Consider the following 18,907-nt stretch of genomic DNA (forward strand, 5'->3'; position numbering starts at 1 on the left):
AAAAACTCTGAAATAACCCAATTTCACCTGGGTTCTGTGCTGGCCTGTAGCTATTTGGGGGGGGGGGGGGAGTGCATTTCTATATGCATGGTTCCTCCAATCTGTCCTCTGTCACTCACCACCACTTGCCGCCACTTTGAAAGCAGCATTGCTACTAACAAATGTCTCAGCCTCTGTCTCTGTCTCTGCTCCAGACAAGCAGTACTCACTGCCACCGCTGCAGTGATCGAGCAGCAATGCTGCCTCCACCTTCTTCCACTACCAAGGCTTGGCAGTGGCCAGGGGTCCTACTGGCAGCAGCAGGGGTAGTGAAAGCAGCGAGGGGCAGGTGCTCATCTTTTTTCCTCTTTGACCTGGCACTTCCTTCTCTTGCTTCATCTTGGCTCAGAATGCCATGCGTCTGAATAAGAGCAGGAAGCTGGAGGGAATGGGGGTCACGCCCTTTTCTCTTTGCTCCTCCCCACTCTGGGACGAGGAAGTGCTGTCTGACGCTGGAGCTCACCTGCTGCCCTGTCCTCTCCTGCTCACCCAAATCTGCAGTTCCAGAGATAGGGAAAACAGCAAGGGTCAGTCAGCCTTCTCTGGGGAGGGGGCTCTTGTAGCCGGCTGCCGCACAGGGTTTTATTGATCTTGCAGCCAGTTGTGCAGGGTTTTATTTTATTCTTTTCAATTTGTGACATCTTTTGTGATGTCATTCTGGGCCCCATGGCCCCTCCTCCTCAAATTTTATCCACTGGGCCTCTCCCACCTAAATTGTTCTAGCTACGGGTCTGGTTCTGGGCCTTCATATTTTTCATTTTGTAGGTTATAAGTAGAGAAGATCTGTTACCTTTGGTAATTCATCTGGAATTATGAAATGAAAAGCTGTTTATGAGGGGGGACTAGGGCTGCCAGATGGACTTACCCTGCAGGCAGGGGATGGGAGGCAGTGTTCTGAGAGTGGGATGGATGATGCGATGATGTCACATGAAAGTGACATCATCATGCCAGCAATATTGCATGGCGATGTTCTAGCATTTGGGGCAAAAAAAAGTCACGTCTGTGCAATGTTCCCTCTATCCCGCAGAGTCTTGTGAGCAAAAATTCTACTTTGTGAGCTACTGGCATTAATGTTGTGAGCTACTGCATAAATTATGGTGCTCTGGGGTCATCCTTTCTGAGCTAAGACAAAAATGTGTGAGCTGGAGGCTAAAAATTTGTGAGCTAGCTCACACTAAGTCAACTTAGAAGGAACACTGCTTCCATGTAATGCCATACAAGGAGGCTGTCTGGGGGTGGGCTGAAGTCCAGAAAATTAGGGAAACCCCTGCCCAGACCAGAGGTCTGGCAACTCTAAAAAGGAGCAATTTGGAGCAGGGAAAGCAGATGCTGAAAAGCATAAAGGTTCCACTGCTACTTCAGTTCTAGTTGATCTTTATCAGAAAAGGTTTAATTTAAATTTTTCTATTGTATTTCTGTCACTTCTGTTTGTGTTTGAAACATTTATCTATCAGACTATTGAACCTAAGTAGAAGGTTTCTGACTGGCTGATTGAGTGAATGTTTCTTCCCATCTGCAGCATTAGTCTCTTCTGTTACTTCCACACTGAAACTTTTGCTTTTGAGTAGAGATGGGTAAAATCACCATATGTACAACAGAGTATTCAGTTCTATATAATAAATGGTGTATTCAAGATTATTGATAAATATACAAAGCAGGGATGGGCACAGACCCAAACACTGAACTAAAATCTGGCCCAGACTTTACCTTGTTCGAGCCTTGGACAGCTTGGTTCAAAAGTCACATGTTCAGACCAGGAAGTCTCCAAACTTTCTACCCGGTTTGGAACCTCTTGTGCACTCTCGGCAAAGAAACTCCACCCATGGAGTTTCACGCCAAAAAGTGGGTATGGGTGGGATATTTCCAGCCATTGAGGCATCAATAGTGACAGTCTGAAGCTGACAGGAATGTCTGATTTCCAATGACAAGCATCAATCTGATTTCCTCAGGATGGTGGGGAGGGGGGATGTATATAATCACTGGAGGCGCATTCCTGTCCTCTGTTTGCATCTGGTTTTTGTGAGTCTTGTTCTCCTTGCACGTGAAATAATATCTTTTGGTGGACTGAGGGGGGTGGGAATTACTGGAGTGGGTGGAGAAACCTGTTGAATCTCCTGGCCACTATACAAACTCTCTATTTTTTCTCCTTTGCTTGCATTCAGAGCTGCATTCCCCCTCACCACCTGTCTTTTTCTTTGCTGTGAGGATTGGGATATGTGGGTAGATTTTTTTTTCTTTTAAAACATGTTTTTGATTTGATTTGGGGGTAGACTCTTCACTTTTGTGGGTTCTGAAAACTACTCTTTTCTCTGCATGCTGGCTATGGGGTCCCCTTTATGCTGCTCCAAAAAGCACCCCATTTCTTCCTACGTTGCCTGAGTCTCTGCCTGGCGGGTTTCCTCTCTCCTCTCTCAGGCACACAAACTACCTACAGATTTTTTTTTGGGGGGGGGGGGGCTTGGCTAACTTTCGGGCTCAAGTGCCGTGTTCTACTGGAGAAAGTTTTTCTTCCAGACGTTCCGTTCTCGGCTGCAGAGAACATCCTCAGTGGCGTTGCAGCCGGAGCAGGCGCTCTGACCTTCTTGGCTGCTGTGCATTGGCCTCACTCAATGCACAGCAGCCAAGAAGGCCAGAGCGCCTGCTCCGGCTGCAACGCCACTGAGGATGTTCTCCGCAGCCGAGAACGAAACGTCTGGAAGAAAAACTTTCTCCAGTAGAACACGGCACTTGAACGCGAAAGATTCTACAAACCCTAATACCTAATTTTACTGTCTCAGCTTTAGAGCTGCAAAGATTCATCAGCAAGGAAAGTTCAAACAGGGCTTCATCGATTGTGTTTGAATTTGTAATTGCCAGGGCTTTTTTGAGCAGGAACGCAGTTCCAGCTGGCTTGGCTACAGGGGATGTAGCCTAATATGCAAATGAATTCCTGCTGGGCCTTTTTATCAAAAAGCCCTGTGTGAAACAATGGTGATATCAGGGGTGTGGCCTAATAGGCAAATGAGTTCCTGATGGGATTTTTCTACAAAAAAGCCCTGGTAATTGCCATTCCTAATTTTTTATACCTCTTAGAATTGAAAAGAGCAATGAAATCTCTTTCTTGAGATATAGACCATTTTAGTCCTTTCAGGATCTCACAAGAAACATTCTCACTTTGAGATGGTATAGAGTTAGCTCCCCTCAAGTTCATCTTTAAGGAGAAAACTAAGGGGAGATGTTCACTTTCTGTATGCAGTTCTATGGAAATGTTATTAATAAATGGAAATAAATATGGTGAGCATAAACAATAATCTATCACACTACGAACACGAGAAGATACAAATGTAAATTCGCTGGCAGCTGGAAATTGGTGGAGTCCATTAGCTATTTGGACATTATGTTTGATACAAAATTCTATTGTGCTTAAAACAGCTTTATTAAATAATGTATCCTTGGAATGGTAAACCAGCCCAAGCTGTAGAGGTAAGATCTCTACATCCTTATAGCCCAAGGATGAGATCAATTTTTGATTATCAGAGCCAATTTGGGCATTCAAATCAGCCACAATCATAATCTGGGCTAAAGAGCACTGCCTGGATATAAACAAAATATATTCAGAACATTTCTTCCAGTGAACAGTTAGCTCTAATTCTTTGTTAGAGGATGGAATGTACACATTAACCATAATTAGATTAAGTGCAGTAAATGACATCAGCAATGCATGGGCTACAGAAGGACAGGGAATAAAAGAGGATACCTTAACTTGTAAGTGGGATTTCACCCAAATTGCTAAACAGACCCGGTCCTAAGCCAATAGCCATCCCCCCCCCAGTCTCTTTCCTTGAGCTTTTCATGCATGGCCCGATGGCGTCATCAGAAATTACATCATCAGGCTGCCTGCACTACACGCGTGCTCTCAGCTCGGCCCTCCCCTGCTTCAAAGGGAGCCAGCCTGAAGCAGCCGCCTACTTGGCCTACTCCCACACGCTGGCCCTGTTGCTAAACCCACTTTACATCGGCCTTTTGAGTGAATTCTGTAAGCAAGAAGATTAAAAGCTCTAAAATTCACAAAATTTAACATTTCTGCAGACTATGTTTCCTGTAAAAACATATAGTCAAAAGATTTTAAGAAATTAATAAAATCTAAATCAGACAGTTTGTTACTCCAGCCTGCTATATTGTAAGAAACACATTGTAAATTCCCAGTCCCTGTTTCATTTGTTAGTCTATTCTTGTTATCTGATCCAATGACTTCTGCAGATCATTGAAGATACAAGCATTACATTGTAGGGACTGCGTCTCGGGCTGGGCCATCATTATGTCCATATTGAATGGGTCTGAAAGAGACAGGGCGAGGATATGACATTTAAAAAACCTGGTTGTCCTAGATGTTCCTGTGCCTGCTTGCTGGGAGGCAAAACTTCCTTATTTTAGTGGGAGTCAGCAGTGGTTCAGCCATTGTTGCATTTACAAAACAACGAGCTGGAAAGATCCCCTTTGACAAGAATTTTTTCTGTTTCTGAATTAGGATAGGAATCTTCACTGCTCCACTGCTAATTTTTTTAGATTTTACCCACAACTGTATAATCACCAGAGAAAAAAAATTGCATGAACAAGAAACTTTTTTCATATATAAATTAAAATTTTGTGCCCCTTTGGGTTTAAACTAAAACATAAAGCAGGGATGTCAAACATGCAGCCCAGGGGCCAAATCAGACCCTCGGAGGGCTCCTATCAGGCCCTGGAGCAATTGGATGTCATCTGCTTCCTTCTCCCTATCTCTTGCTTCCTTCTGCATAACAACTTGCTTTGCAAGGCTTGCTTAGTCACACAGGAGCTACAGAGCAAAACTTCTATTTCTCCTTTGACTGAGACTCCTCTCTTGGAGAGGAGCAGAAGATGGCAGAGCTTGTTTTTCCAGTCTCTCTTAATCACACAACAGAGCTTCTGAGCCAAGCTTCTCTTCCCCAGGGGACCAGGAGGGGGAAGGAAGGAAGGAGCCAGAGCTTCCTTTGCCAGTTCCCTGGATCCCATGGGAGAGATACAAAGAAAGGACTTTTAATATCAACAAGTGCTAATGTTTTAAGCATGCTTTAAGGTTTTTTAAAAAACATATATATTTGTGTTTGTTTGTGAGCTTTATAAAGTTTATACCTCTGCTCCTCATCTTAAATAGGTATACACGTGGTCTGGCCCGACATGGCCCGGCCCAACCTGACATGGCCTGGCCCGGCCCAATAAGGTCTCATTATATCTGATTTGGCCCTCATAACAAATGAGTTTGACACCTCTGACTTAAAAGTTTTTCCCTATTGTTTGTAATGACTCTTTTACTGTGATACTGCTCAGTTGATTATGTTTAAAGGATCACCTCAGCTGCAAGCCAGTTAAAATATTTTGTCATTATAAACTTGCCACCAAATACAGCTTAATTAGAAGCCGTTAAAGAATATGGTTAGAAGGCACATTATGCTACAGAAGAATTTGCAATATAGTTTCTCAGTTTGATGGTAAGTAACTTGTAAATAGGTTTTACTTGTCTATAGCTTTCTTCTGGGGGTCCTATTTAAATGTTTTGTGTTATTTAGATTTAAGACTGAATAGATGAAGGAATGAAATCTTAAGCCCGTGACTTCTGAGGAAGAGCTGAAAACAGTGTTTACTGGAATGACTGTTAAGTCATAAACAATTTTGTATCTGGTGGTTTGGTTTTAGTGGTAAAGCTGCAGTACTGCAGTCGGAGCCCTCTGCTCACGACCTGAATTTGATCCCAGCGAAAGATGGTTCAGGTAGCCGGCTCCAGGTTGACTCAGCTTTCCGTCCTTCCGAGGTTGGTAAAATGAGTACCCAGCTTGCTGGGGGGAAAGTGTAGATGACTGGGGAAGGCAATGGCAAACCACCCGGTAAAAAGTCTCCAATGAAAACATTGTGAAAGCAACGTTACCCCAGAGTCAAAAACAACTGGTGCTTGCATAGGGGACTACCTTTACCTTTTTAGTTTGGTTTTACCAATCTTGACTTCCATTTGGTAAATTGATCTTGTAGTTCCAAAGTTGAATGTTATTATTTCTGTGATGGTTCCCCAAGCAAGGTTATTTATAAATTGGTATTCTTATTTATTTATTTTTAACAATATATATATATTTATTGAGATAAACTGATTAATACATTCAGTCAAACTATTAAAAAGCAACACAGTAACCTATCAGGCCAGGTAATTGACTCATGCACCAAACAATACAAAGAGCACCTTAAAATTATTACATCTCAGACAGAAAATTCACACACAGAGGCGGACGGACACACACCCATATACATATGCTTACTAAAACCATCAATGAGACTGAAGATTTGGAAGCAAAATGAGCACTCAGAGGTGAGTTTTCCAGGCCCAAGAAAGTTAGAGATGTAACCAAAAGTGAAAATAATGATTGGAAGAGAGAAGATTATATTCTGTCATGTATTTTAACTATTTCAACATGAACCCCATCATTAAAATACATGACAGAACATAATCGTCTCTCTTCCAATCATTGTTTTCACTTTGTTATGTCCCTTTTTGGTAAGTATATGGTTTACAAAGGTGGAGATCTTGTGCATAATGAATTGCTCCCATATTTTTATCATTCCATATTTATTTGGAACGTGGTGAAGGAGATCAAGCCAACACTATTGTGAGACATGCCACAGCTATAAGTATAACTTGCTATATATTTTTGTATTAACAAAAGAACTTCACACTTTGTGATATACTTTGTATTTTTATCAATAATCATGTGCCTGCAGTGCAGTGGCTGGGCTGCAGAGGCACGAGTTTGCCTCCCCGGACGGGGAGAGACAGAGGGCTCCCGTTTAGGCGCACAGGCTGGAGGGCGAGGTCTGGCTGATTGACAGCCAAACCTGCGCTCCTCTAAGTCTGTCTCGGGCAAGGCTTCGGCCCCTCCCACCCGCCCTGTATGTTATGTAGGCTTTTGCTGGTTGCCTCTTTGAGGAGCCGGGTAGGAATTTTTTCGCACCCTGGCCGATTGGCACTTCCCAGGTTGTGTTTTTTGCCTACCCTGCATAGCATTGCAGTGGATTGTGGATTTGGCTATTGGGAGGTGCTGTTAGGCAGTCACTTTAGTGGCAGTTTTTTGGGGTTTAGGGCACTATGCGGCCAGGGGAGGACTGTGAAGCATCCCCCTTTTGGGGATTTTGGGGTCTGGCATGATCAACCGTGGGGTTTGAAGACCCGGGTGGAGATTGCAGACTGCTGGGAGACTCGGCTAGAGGGTGCTTTCTGGCGAGACGTGCGTCTGGGTTTGGGCCCTCTGGTGTGGGCCTCCCTGCTGGGCCTGCCCGGAGGGAGCTGAGGCACTCAGCTCTGGCCGGGGGGCTGGGTCTCTCGCCCGTTATGGCAGGGGAGCGGTCGCAGTGACCCCTAGCCCTGACCAGGACGCTGGTGGGGTACCCTTGCTGTTTGTGAGGTTAATTAATAAAGTGGCCCAATTTTATTCCAATCACTTGGTGTCTGTCTCGTTATTTCATCCTTGTGGGGAAATCTTGAATACACCATTCATTATATAGAATTGAATGTGTTATTAACATGGTGATTTTGCCCATTTGCTTTTTTGATTTATGTACACAGTGGTCCCTAGTTTTTTCTTTGAGTAGGGATGGGCATGAACCTAAAAAAAGGCTTCATTTCATTTCAGGGTTCGATCGCAGCCCCTTCCACTTTTCTTCCCTTCCACTTTTTGCCCAGCAGAGGCTTGCCCTGGCTAGGAGGAGGAGGGAATCATTCTGGAAGGGACTCCCTTCTACTTTTCTCCCAACTGAAGCTCATCCTGGCCAGGAGAAAGAAGGGGAATCGCCCTGGAAGGGATTCCCTTCCACTTTTTCCCAGCCGAGGCATGCCCTGGCCAGAAGGAACAGAGACGGGATTGCTGGGGAAGAAGCTTCCCATCTTCCTGTCTCTTGGTCACCCTGGCCAAGAGAAAGGGGAGTGAGATCACCTGAGATGAGGCTTCCCATTCTACTCTCCTGGCTGTGCAGCCAGGAGAAAGGGGGTGGGTGGGATCACCTGCAAAGTGCTTCCTATCTCCCTTTCTCCTGACTCTGCAGCTGTGCCCACTAACTCAGTGGTCTTGGGCTCCCTCCTGCAGCTCCTTTAAACTGGCTGCAAGAAGGACCCTGTTTAAAGAGACTACACCAGGGACCCAGAGGCAGCTGAGCCAGTGAGGAGAGCTTTCTCCATGTTGGCCCAGCTGTCTCGGGCTTGCTTGCAGAACCCATTTAAAGGGGCTACACCACAGAGCTGGCAGCTGCTTCTGGCTCCCTGGCATAGCACCTTTAAATGGGCTGCACCTGCCAGGAGAAAGAAAGATAGATTTCTGGGGAAGAAGTATCCCACCCCCCACCCCCTTTCCATGCCAGCCCAGCTGCCTCTGGCTCCCTTTTGCAACCTGGCTTAAAGGGGATGCAGGAGGAGCCCAGGGCCACTGAGCTGGCAAGGAGGGCTCTCTGTACCAAGGAGCACCCAGCTGGGTCAGTGGGGATAGCTCTCCCTGCCAGCTCTGCTGCCTTAGGCTACCTCATGTAGCCTATTTAAACCAGGCTACACAAGAGACAGCAGGGAGAGTTCTCACTGCCTATGAACTGTTGGTTTAAATGGCTCCAAGCTAAACTAAACAACTGAGCAGCGGGGAGCTCCCAGCCCCTTAGATGTTTCTAGTAAAGAGCAGAATGCTGTGTTCTGCTCTTCACAAAGGGACATGAACCACCACAGACTGCCCCACAAATTTTGGAAAAGTTCATTGTGATTTGTCAGTCTATAAATCGTGGCTCACAAACTCTGAACTGGGCAAAATTCATGATGAACTTTGGTTGTCAGCCAATTCATGCTCATCCCTACTTTTGAATAGATGTTATGGCTTTAACTGAGTAACTGAGTTCTAATTTGAAAGCTTTTCAAACAGATTTCCAAATGGTGGCAAGTTAGTAAGAAAATGGAGTGGCTGACAAACCCCAAGCAAATTGAAATAGTAGTTCACAGTCTTACTATTTTATGTTATGTTGGGAAGTGAAATGAATAAGATTTACCAGATCTAACCACTGCAAGTCTGCTAAGAGTGTGTGCATTCTTTCTTACACACATAGTGGCATGGATTTCACATATTCCTGTGCTCATGGTGTATTCACATTAAAGTTACTTCAGCATGCAAATGGCATAAAATGAGCCCACTTGCAGGAAAGGGCGGGATATAAATCTAAATGTTAAATTAAATTTAAAAACAAAATGAACATAGCTAGAGAATGAACTTGGAAAAAAGACATGTTATTTAAAAAAAAGAAGAGGGGGGAAAAACACTTAAAATCCAGCAACTATTTTTTTTTTAAAAAAAGATATACATAAAGACAAAAATATAACAGTGGTGGTGGATCTATGCATATGTTTCTGTAAATGGTTTCCAAATATCTAAAAATAAGTCCATGTACAGTTGCTGTCTGTATGTCATGTGATAGAGTACTGAAGTCTTCATTATCAACTTTTATCTATAATATGAGCCTTTCAGTTGTAGTAAGGGCATCAAGGGTCCATTTACTTTAACCATCAGTTCTGGTGGGAGGTTTAAGCAGGAGAATGTGTGTCAGTTATCTGGTATCTATATAAGACTTTTTTTGCTTTTATTTAGTTCTGCAAGACCTCAGTCTTGCTAACATGCTACAAGGCTGTAATAAGAGTTTGCTTTGCTGATTCACTTCCAATAAACTTTTTCTGCTTCTGCATGAGAAGTCTACCTGAGTGATACCTGAGCAAAACCTTTACAGTATGTAAAATATAAATAACTGGAGATATAATATAGAAACTTGATATTGCTCTTATGCAAAGTGAAGGGCTTATGGCTTTTATACCTATAATTTCTAGCATTAAGAATAAAACAATTATATATATAGATTCTGTGACTGAAATCTTAGCCTTATCAATACATATGTTCTGAATAAAAAGAGAAATGTTCTGGAAAACAGTTTTTCTTCCTTCATTTTTTTCTCAGTGCAGTGTTTGGAGATGACAACCAAAAGGAAAATTATTGGCCGACTGGTGCCATGCCGATGTTTTCGGGGGGAAGAAGAAATCATCTCAGTGCTCGATTACTCCCATTGCAGCCTTCAGCAGGTGCCAAAGGAAGTTTTTAATTTTGAACGGACATTGGAAGAGCTTTATCTAGATGCCAATCAAATTGAAGAGCTACCCAAGGTAAAATATGCAAATATGCTAAATGAGCATTTAAAGTATTCTTGTGTAAAAATAAAATTATGCATAGTTAGTCTGCTGACTTCAGGTATTCATAAATACATTTGCTTAATATGCCAACTAATACACATTTTGCTTGCTTTTAGAAAACATACTTTTCTAAAGTTAGCCAACAGAGATAAATGTTTAGTTGTTTCTATCCCTGACAGTCAAGCAGGTCCTTGCTAAAACTGGTTTTCGTGGGCAAAGCCCACCTACATATACATAGAGTCTGTCCGTTACATAGTTTAAATGCAAAAGGACCAAAACTGACCAGTCATATTTCGTCTCCCATAGTTAATTCCATTCCCTTGTTTCTCAAAGCAAGCTGGAAATGTCTCTGTGAACTAGATAAGTTGACCTTGGCTGACACGCTGTGTCTAGTCGCAGGGCAGAGAGATACATGATGAGTTATTCACATAGTACTGCAGTGTGTAACAACAAGAGATAAAAAACAAGCTGGACCCCATTACAGGTCAAAGCATTCTAAAAGCATAATTCATGACAAGAGGCACTCTTGACATTAGTATATAAATGCAGAGTTGTTCATTTACCCCATGGTTTTTTAATGTATCCCCAAAGAATTAAGTCTTTAATTTGTTTTTGTGTATGTCCATGTAGTAGTGAAATATTTTAGTTTGGTATGTGCTACTGGCTAAATTGGAAACCTTGTATGTTTTATTTGCCTAAAATGAAAACAAAATATGTTGAACTTTTCATAAACAAGATGTGACACTGATCACAAAATTACAGCCCAAGTATGCAACCCTCTGCTAACTTCTCTTTTCCTTCTGTGTAAGGAAACATATGATTTCTTGTTTTCTATTTTTCTAAAGAACCAAAGACCAGGGGAAGGAGGTTTCGGCTGCCATTGATGTAGAAGTATTTATTTTTAATTTTATTTTTAAAATATATTGATAAAAGTCAGAAAATACTATGAAGGGCATAAACAACAACATAGAAAATCCATCAAAACAAGATACAGAATATAGTAGACATAAGATTACCAAAAACACAGTTTGTCTAGTTCTTTTGGAATTTCATCCTGTACAGTCAAATATTCCAATATAGGAAACCGAACAGTTTCGAAGCTGAATGTGGGGGTATGAGATTCTACTTCAGAAAGGCTGTCAGTGATCTTAGTCATAACATATAGGCTCCATAGCTTTTTATACCATAGTTGAATGTGTGGACTTGAATAGCTTTTCCACTGTGTGACTATTATACTTTTTGCAGCATACAGGAGAATGTACAATTTCTTGTACAACCATGAATAAGGTTTATCTATCCAACCATTCAACAAAATGTGCTCTGGTTGAAGCTGTATATTAATACCTGTTATGCAATGTATGCATTGTAAAGCATCTAGCCAGAAAGGGTGTATCAGTGGACATTTTAGCCAACAATGAAGATAAGAGCTTATTCCTCCTCAGGCTCTCCAGCACGTCGGAGAGGCTGTTTTGGAAAGGTAAGCTATCTTCTGTGGAGCCAAATACCAAAAGGTATTTTGAGCTTGCATTCTGTGATATTGGATGTAAATGGAGCTGTATTCCATACTAAGTTCAGTGTATCCCCTGGCTAATATGTTGCCAATTAGATTGTGCCATTTGGATTGGTAAGTCAGCAGAGTAGCACTCTCCAGGTTACTTACTAAGTGAGCTATAAATTTTGGATTTTTCATGTTTTTTTGGTATTATAGAAGTTTCAATGGATGGATAGCAGTCTCAGTGAGTGACAGCTGGAGGAACTCACTGTGATTGGCTGACAGCCTCGAATGGTAACAACAGTAACAGTTAAGAGGGGCAGAGAGAAAGACATCTTTTCAGTCTACAGTTCAGTTCAGTCTGAGGCAGTTTGAGACAGAGCTGGTATTGGAAGCAGAGCTCTTGTCTGTGTGAGAGTTTGTCTGTGAGAAATATCTAATGGCCGCTCTTTTGGGAAGGCTCTCAGTTTGTCGCATAGAGTGTCACAAGGCAGAGCAAGTTAAAAGGCTCTGGTGAGGGGTTCTGAACCCAAGAGAATGGGCAGACTCCTTTTTGTATGAAGAAACAGAAACACACTATGAGAGGGACAAAGGTTCCTGTGTCTGTTTGGAATCCCAGGAGACAGACTGAGATCCCAGCAGAGAAAGGGGATCTGGCACAAGGGTTTGAGGTGCCACAGGGAAGGGCCCTCAAAGGTTCCGGAGTCCACGGTTATAGCTCTTTCTGAGAAGAGGATAACTAGTCTGCCAGGGAAAAAGGGTCTGAGGTGGGGAGTTCTGACACAGGCTCAGTCACTCCCTCAGATTGAGGTAGTGTGAATATTTACAAGCCACAACCATCTTCAAAAAGGTTTATATTAAGGAGTGTTGTCCAGCTGAGGGAAACACTGGTTGTTTTTATGTAATAACAACTTGCCCAAAAAAGATGTTCTTGTGTTTTAGTTTGTTTTTCTGCCTGCCCACAGATTCTGATATTACAATCCTCTGTTCTTATTTTTCCTATCCCAGCCTATCTGTTCTATAATAAATCTTATTCTATTCTGATAAAAACCACTACCAGTGCCATTATTTTTGTTCCTGAAAAGTAAAATTTTGGTTAACCTGAAGTACTGGGCAAAGTGTGACAGGATTTAAAGTGGTCCCCTTTGCCCTCTGGTCCTGGCTTATCTCAGGAGTATTTAATAATTTCTTCAAAAGCTGTTGGTGGAACCTTTACAATTTTGATCACAGTGATTGTGGAGCGCATAGGCTGGATTTGAAGATATTGGCATCACAGAATACATTGTTCTAGTTTAACTTCTAAGAGATCTTTTGGCATGAGAATATCATTATGCAATAAATCACTGAGTGTTGTAAGGCGTTTCTGCTTCCAAGCAAGGTATGTAGTGTAGTTATATCCAGGAAGACTGTAGGAGTATTTCTTAAAAGAAAAAGTTCCACAGCACAGCTCTGGCACGTTCAGTACCTAGGACAGCAATCCATTTGCTGAACTGAGTAAAGAAAATAACAGATTTTGGCTGGGAAATTTGACCATTTTCTTGCTTCTCTGAGGAAGTGGACTGAGAGATTTTCCTGGAATATGTGGAGAGCTTGATTTTTTTTTAAAGATATTCCAAATATTATTAAAAAATTATTTGTAAAAATAAGTGAGAGGATGTGGGGTTTAGGATGAGTACAGATCTAATATGAGAGGCACAAAAGGACTGAGACAATGTCCACATGGGAAAGAAGAAGAATGCATCAGCTAGATAGATATGTTCCCAAGCAATCTGAATATCTTGTACTGGTGATACACATTAGAGATCAATTTTCCAACGTAGAAGGGTCAGAACAGCAGTTATAGTAATGGAATAGTTAAATTTGACTGACCTGAACAAAGCAAAAACAGACTGGACACTGCCCACCAGCTTATGGTCTTCTTTTTATAGGTTATTTGAAATTTGGCACCCAGTCATCCTTTTACCTTTCCAATGAGAAACTGGGGTTACCTAGTCGGGGAGGGAGTGTGAAGTGTGTACGGTGGAACCATTCACAGGTAATCTAGTTAGCGGCTGTAGCTATTAAATCTATCAATCTTGAGACGTTTCTGTCTTTGTTTCTGTGATATGAGATCCACATCCTGCTGAGTCTTTGTGTGCTAGCTGGCACAATCCTGAAGTTTTGGCTGCACAGAGAAACTATTTCATCTTAGTTACAAAAGAAGAGAATTCTAAGGAGGGGAAGAACTGGATTGTCACTATAGGAGGTGTGAAACAAAAAAAGGATAATACAACATATTTTGGGTTTGGGGGCTAAATTCACAATTTCTTCCATTTTAGCTATTCCCAGAACATGGCTGCATTCAAATTAGATCCCTGAAATGTTTAGGCTCTCATATTCCCTCCTTTTTGCCTTGCGTACTGCTAAGAGTGAAGATTTCCCAGTTATAGCTAACTTCAGCTTTTAATAACATCAACATATGACACTATAACAAAGTGGTTTGTTTAGAATCCTGATATTAGGCTTGCCAATCCCCAGGTCCCAGCGGGGGTTCTTCCACTTTCCCAGCGTCCTTCCTGTCCCCAGTCAGCTGGCTGGCGGGGGGAAGCCCCACCCCCACAGCCACCATGTGACTTTCCACCTCCGGAGGCTTCAGTCTCCAGTTGAAAGGCTTCCTCTTGGGATGGTGTGTCTGTGTTACTTAGAAGAAGTTGGCAGCAACTCGTGAGTAGAGATGCCAATCCCTCGCTTCAGAGTCGCCAGAAACAATGGTGCGGGGGGCGGGAGGAAATGTCTGCTGGGCACTTCATTATTCCCTATGTGGAGATAAATTCTCATAGAGTATAATGGGGAATTGATCTGGAGGTATCAGGGGCTCTGTGGGGGCTGTTTTTTTGAGGTAGAGGCACCAAATTTTCAGTATAGCATCTAGTGCCTCTCCCCAAAATACCCCCCAAGTTTCAAAAGAATTGGACCAGGGAGTCCAATTCTATGAGCCCCAAAAGAAGGTGCCCCTATCTTTCATTATTTCCTATGGAAGGAAGGCAATTAAAAAGGTGTGCTCTCCTTTTAAATGTGATGGCCAGAACTCCCTTGGAGTTCAATTATGCTTGTCACACCGTTGCTCCTGGCTCTGCCTCCAATGTCTCCTGGCTCCACCCCCAAAGTCCCCAGATATTTCTTGAATTGGACTTGGCAACCCTACCTGATATATAGGCAGGAAACAAACAACAGTTACTTAAAAGGTCTTATTTGGATGACATGACAAATTGAAGTTTCTTCTGTGTTAGGAAATCTTTATTCTTAGTGCAATGTCCATAGAGAGGGAGGAGACTGTATACATTCAAGGACTTTGAAGGCTTGTTCTTGGATAATACAAACTTTATAAACGTTATGAGTGAAACAGTGGTTTGTTTGGTCCCTCTGTCATACAGTGGCTTTTATTTGCCAGATCCTGATGTATACAGCACAGTGTGAAGAAGAAATGAGGGTTTAAACCATCCACATTGTAAATTTATGAAGCTGCATCTATCTCAAGTGGGCTAAGAAAGAGGGAACTGGAGACAAGCTAAAAGGAAGCATTAGCTTTTTTTTTTTTAGCTAAATAATAATAATAAGAAGATAGGAATAGCAAATGAGACACATGGCTTTTTAATATTTTGAGTGAATTTTACTTGCTATTCTTCTAAGAAGAGATAGCATTTAAGAAGCAGAAAGGAGTTTTCTAGGCCATGTTTATTTTTTATATCTAAGCAACCTTCCGTGTGTGAAGCAAACTGACTAATAAGAGGCAAAGTACACATATGGTCACCTACTGAAACAGCCCATTACTTCTTACAATTTGTATGTAAACATCTGGCTAAAATACAGTTATAAAACTTTGCAATTAGGCCTTCCATAGTTGTTAACTGATCTCCATAAATGTATAAGTAAAATATTTTAACTTCATGCTCAAATGATGAGTTACTTGAGGAGATCAGTTTTAAGTGAAGTGTAATTTTATGAAGTTTCTTTGACTGCTGTTACTGTTGTGAACTCAGGTGGCTTTCCTATAGTTCCTGTAGTTACCTTAATTCTGTCAAGAAGTGTCCAAAATGCAGATGAAGGGGGCAGGGGCTTATATTTCACAATAAACCATGTCAGCATTGTTTTGATTGTTACCCTGGAAGATGGATCCTTTTCAAATATGGTGAATAATGTCACTTTCTGTAGGCTTGGATGTGGGCAAATACGGAAGCAATAGACTCCTGGGAAATATGGAATTAGTCAGCTTTCACTTCCAAAAGTTTCAGTGTGGCCTGGGCAAGCCATAAAAGCTTTTAAAGGATGGCCTCTTTTCAGTCTCAAAAATAATGCCCTGAGCCATATTCCCAGCCATGAACCAAGCTTCGCTCACATGCCCTTTATACATTACTGCAGTAGCGTGGGAACTGCTTTGCTGTGGCTTCATCCTGTGACATTTCTATAATGGTTCAAGAAACCAGCACCACATGATTGGGGCCAGCTGACTGAGACCATTAAAAAGACACTATCATTTAAGATAATAATTTTATAATTAACAGAGATATTCTTATATTAGAGTGATAATAATACTTCAGAGAAAATGTATGGTTGTATGCTATCTTTGTGCTCATTATTGCAAAACAATATAAAGAAAGTCTACTGTCCAAAGAACTTATCCACCTATGAATTATTACAACTACATAAATGTTGTTTACAGTATGTTAATTTGGTTATAAATGCTATACTTCGTATTTTATATAACTATTCAGAAGTTGTGGGAATATCTGTATGTATGAGTTCCTGCTGGGTTTTTTTGTAGAAAAAGCCCAGCAGGAACTCATTCATATATTAGGCTACCCCCCCCGACACCAAGTCAGCCAGAACTGCGTTCCTATACATTTCTGCTCAAAAAAAGCCCTGTCTGTGTGTTTCCATCAAGCTGTCTTTACATATTCATGCAGTAATTAATGTCCATTTCTAAATTGATCTCTTGCACCACATATTCAAGGTAATAAAATTATTTTAGGGTCCTGAGAGACCTAATGTCCAATAATTTTATGTATTCATTTCAGTACTGAGATCCAAAATTTCTGGATGCCCATATTCCCCCAAAATATAGAATTAGTCTGCTTTAGAGCACAACATCATCAACAAATATCAGAGATAATTTAGATATACACACTAGTCTATAAGGAGTTAGATAGCACCTAAAAGAATTTATCTTTGTCTTCTGTTAGAATTGGTTTTTGGAGAGCTATTTTCCAGATCCAGCATCCATTCTCTATTTTTCCTCAGGACTTTTTCCTATTTCAACAAATGCTCATTAAACACGTGCTTGATTTAAAATTGGTATATACCTATTTATTTCTTCTTATCCTTTCACATGTAATTTGTTCAAGGTGTGCTTTATTTAAAACCTTTGTAACGTGTGACCTGTAGAAATTTAAACAATTTCATCTGCTTTCTGCCTATTTTATCTATAAACTGTTCATAAATTAGCGTTCTGTCTGCTCTGTCTGTCTGTCAAATGGGATTAAAATAGCTTTTCCCCCTTGTGTATAACATCTCCTTATAATTGTAAGTTGACACAATTGAGGACAAACTCAGGGCTAAATATTGGTTTCAGACTGATGAATGGGCATTGATAGTACCAAAATCATGCTTCCATCCATGCCCTTGAAATGAAACAAGAGCAAAAAAATTTTAAAACTAGAACTTTGATAGCTTTTAAAGATTTTTTTCCTGGAGCAAGTCATTATGACATTTAATTTAACCACTTGATAATTAAATGGCACTTTATCATGCTGTCAGTTGCCTAGCTGAGAGGGAAGGACTCAGGTGATTGGTCACGGAGCAGCATTAAATATTACTGAAGCCACGCGGGATGAAGCCATGGAAAAGCAGTTGCCATTCCACAAATTTCTTTTTTAAGTTATTTTCCTTTCTGGCATGTTGCCAATGGCAGCTTTGTCCCATCTCCATGCTCATACTTGCAGCTTTGTTTTGTCCTCACATTTTCATTTGCTTTGATTTGCTGCTGCTCGTGAATTGAAAATTTATCAGAAAGAAAACGGGTAGAGATCTGAGGGATATGCAGGTATAAGTATGAAAAACTACAGGTTTGACTGGTTGCAAAATTATGGTTAAACTGACTAAAACCCTGCCGCAGTTTGGATTTTTAACTACATAATGTGGCTGGTTGTGAGTGTTTGCCCTTTCAAGGATGCAAGACAGAAACCAAGAATGAGACAAAGAAATCCAGGTCTCCAGGCCTCATTTTGGGCAGGAGTTCACAGGAGTGGAGCTCCAGAACCGCTAAATTTTATTGTGCTCTTTCTTTCTTACCCCCCCCCCCTGAAATACTTGCTTCTGGGCTCCATTGTCCAAACCCTCTGTGAGAATTTGCTGAACTTTAAAATCTGATATTTTTCCTCACAGAAAAAGGGAAACATATAAAGAAGACAGATGGAAATCTTCATCATGCCGCTGTGGCCACATAGGAGAAAGTAATTTAAAACATATGATGGGAGTAAGGTTTTATTATGACAATGATAATTCAAGAAGCATTTTAAGGTAGATGCTGAGATGATATAATTTAGTACACCTTCCGGTGATGTCAGGGGTGCGTGGCATATGCAAATGAGTTATGCTAATGAGCTCCAGCACCTCTTTTTCTACAAAATGATCCCTGCAGGTCTCACTAATGGAGTACATGAACCCTTGTACATGAGATTCGTTTTTGTTCGTGGGGCCATGTGAACCATGAACCTTCACAGACCTTTCCATTTACAGAACTGGTTAATTTTGTGAGGTTTGTGATGTGGTTCCTTATCAGTCTCTATGTATCTTTCTACATCCAATATGTGTTCTTCTATATCCTTATTGTATACTTCCATAAGTTTGCAGGCACCCATTTGAAAAATCACATTGTTTATCTTATTACAATACATATTTTGTGACTCTTTATGTAAAGATAAATGCACATTTTAAAATATAATCAGCTTGATGTGATATTTACTAAAACGGAAGTTCCATTTCCTCTCTATTAAGTATGTATAGGATTACAAATGCAGGATCACAACTAAGCCCAAGAGAAGAGCTTTTAAGTCCCATTGATATTAGTGTGGAGTTAAGCATGTGGTTATATTTCA

The 18,907-nt window shown here is 41.2% G+C and overlaps 1 protein-coding gene across 7 annotated transcripts in view; it reads left to right on the forward strand.

Annotated features, from left to right (window-relative positions):
* The first annotated feature begins 10,054 nt into the window (after positions 1 to 10,054).
* Positions 10,055 to 18,907, forward strand: part of LRRC7 (leucine rich repeat containing 7) — a 265,921-nt gene continuing 257,068 nt past the window's right edge. For 6 of the 7 annotated variants that reach the window (XM_060232000.1, XM_060231999.1, XM_060232005.1 and 3 more), the window contains exon 1: positions 10,057 to 10,255. In XM_060232000.1, the coding sequence (XP_060087983.1) occupies positions 10,067 to 10,255 (189 nt within the window). In that variant the 5' untranslated portion in view covers positions 10,057 to 10,066. Of the gene's footprint in view, positions 10,256 to 18,907 lie in introns of all 7 variants that reach the window. The other variant, XM_060232004.1, reaches the window with a different exon arrangement.

Source organism: Heteronotia binoei, chromosome 2, assembly GCF_032191835.1.
Source record: "Heteronotia binoei isolate CCM8104 ecotype False Entrance Well chromosome 2, APGP_CSIRO_Hbin_v1, whole genome shotgun sequence".
Classification (NCBI taxonomy): domain Eukaryota; kingdom Metazoa; phylum Chordata; class Lepidosauria; order Squamata; family Gekkonidae; genus Heteronotia; species Heteronotia binoei.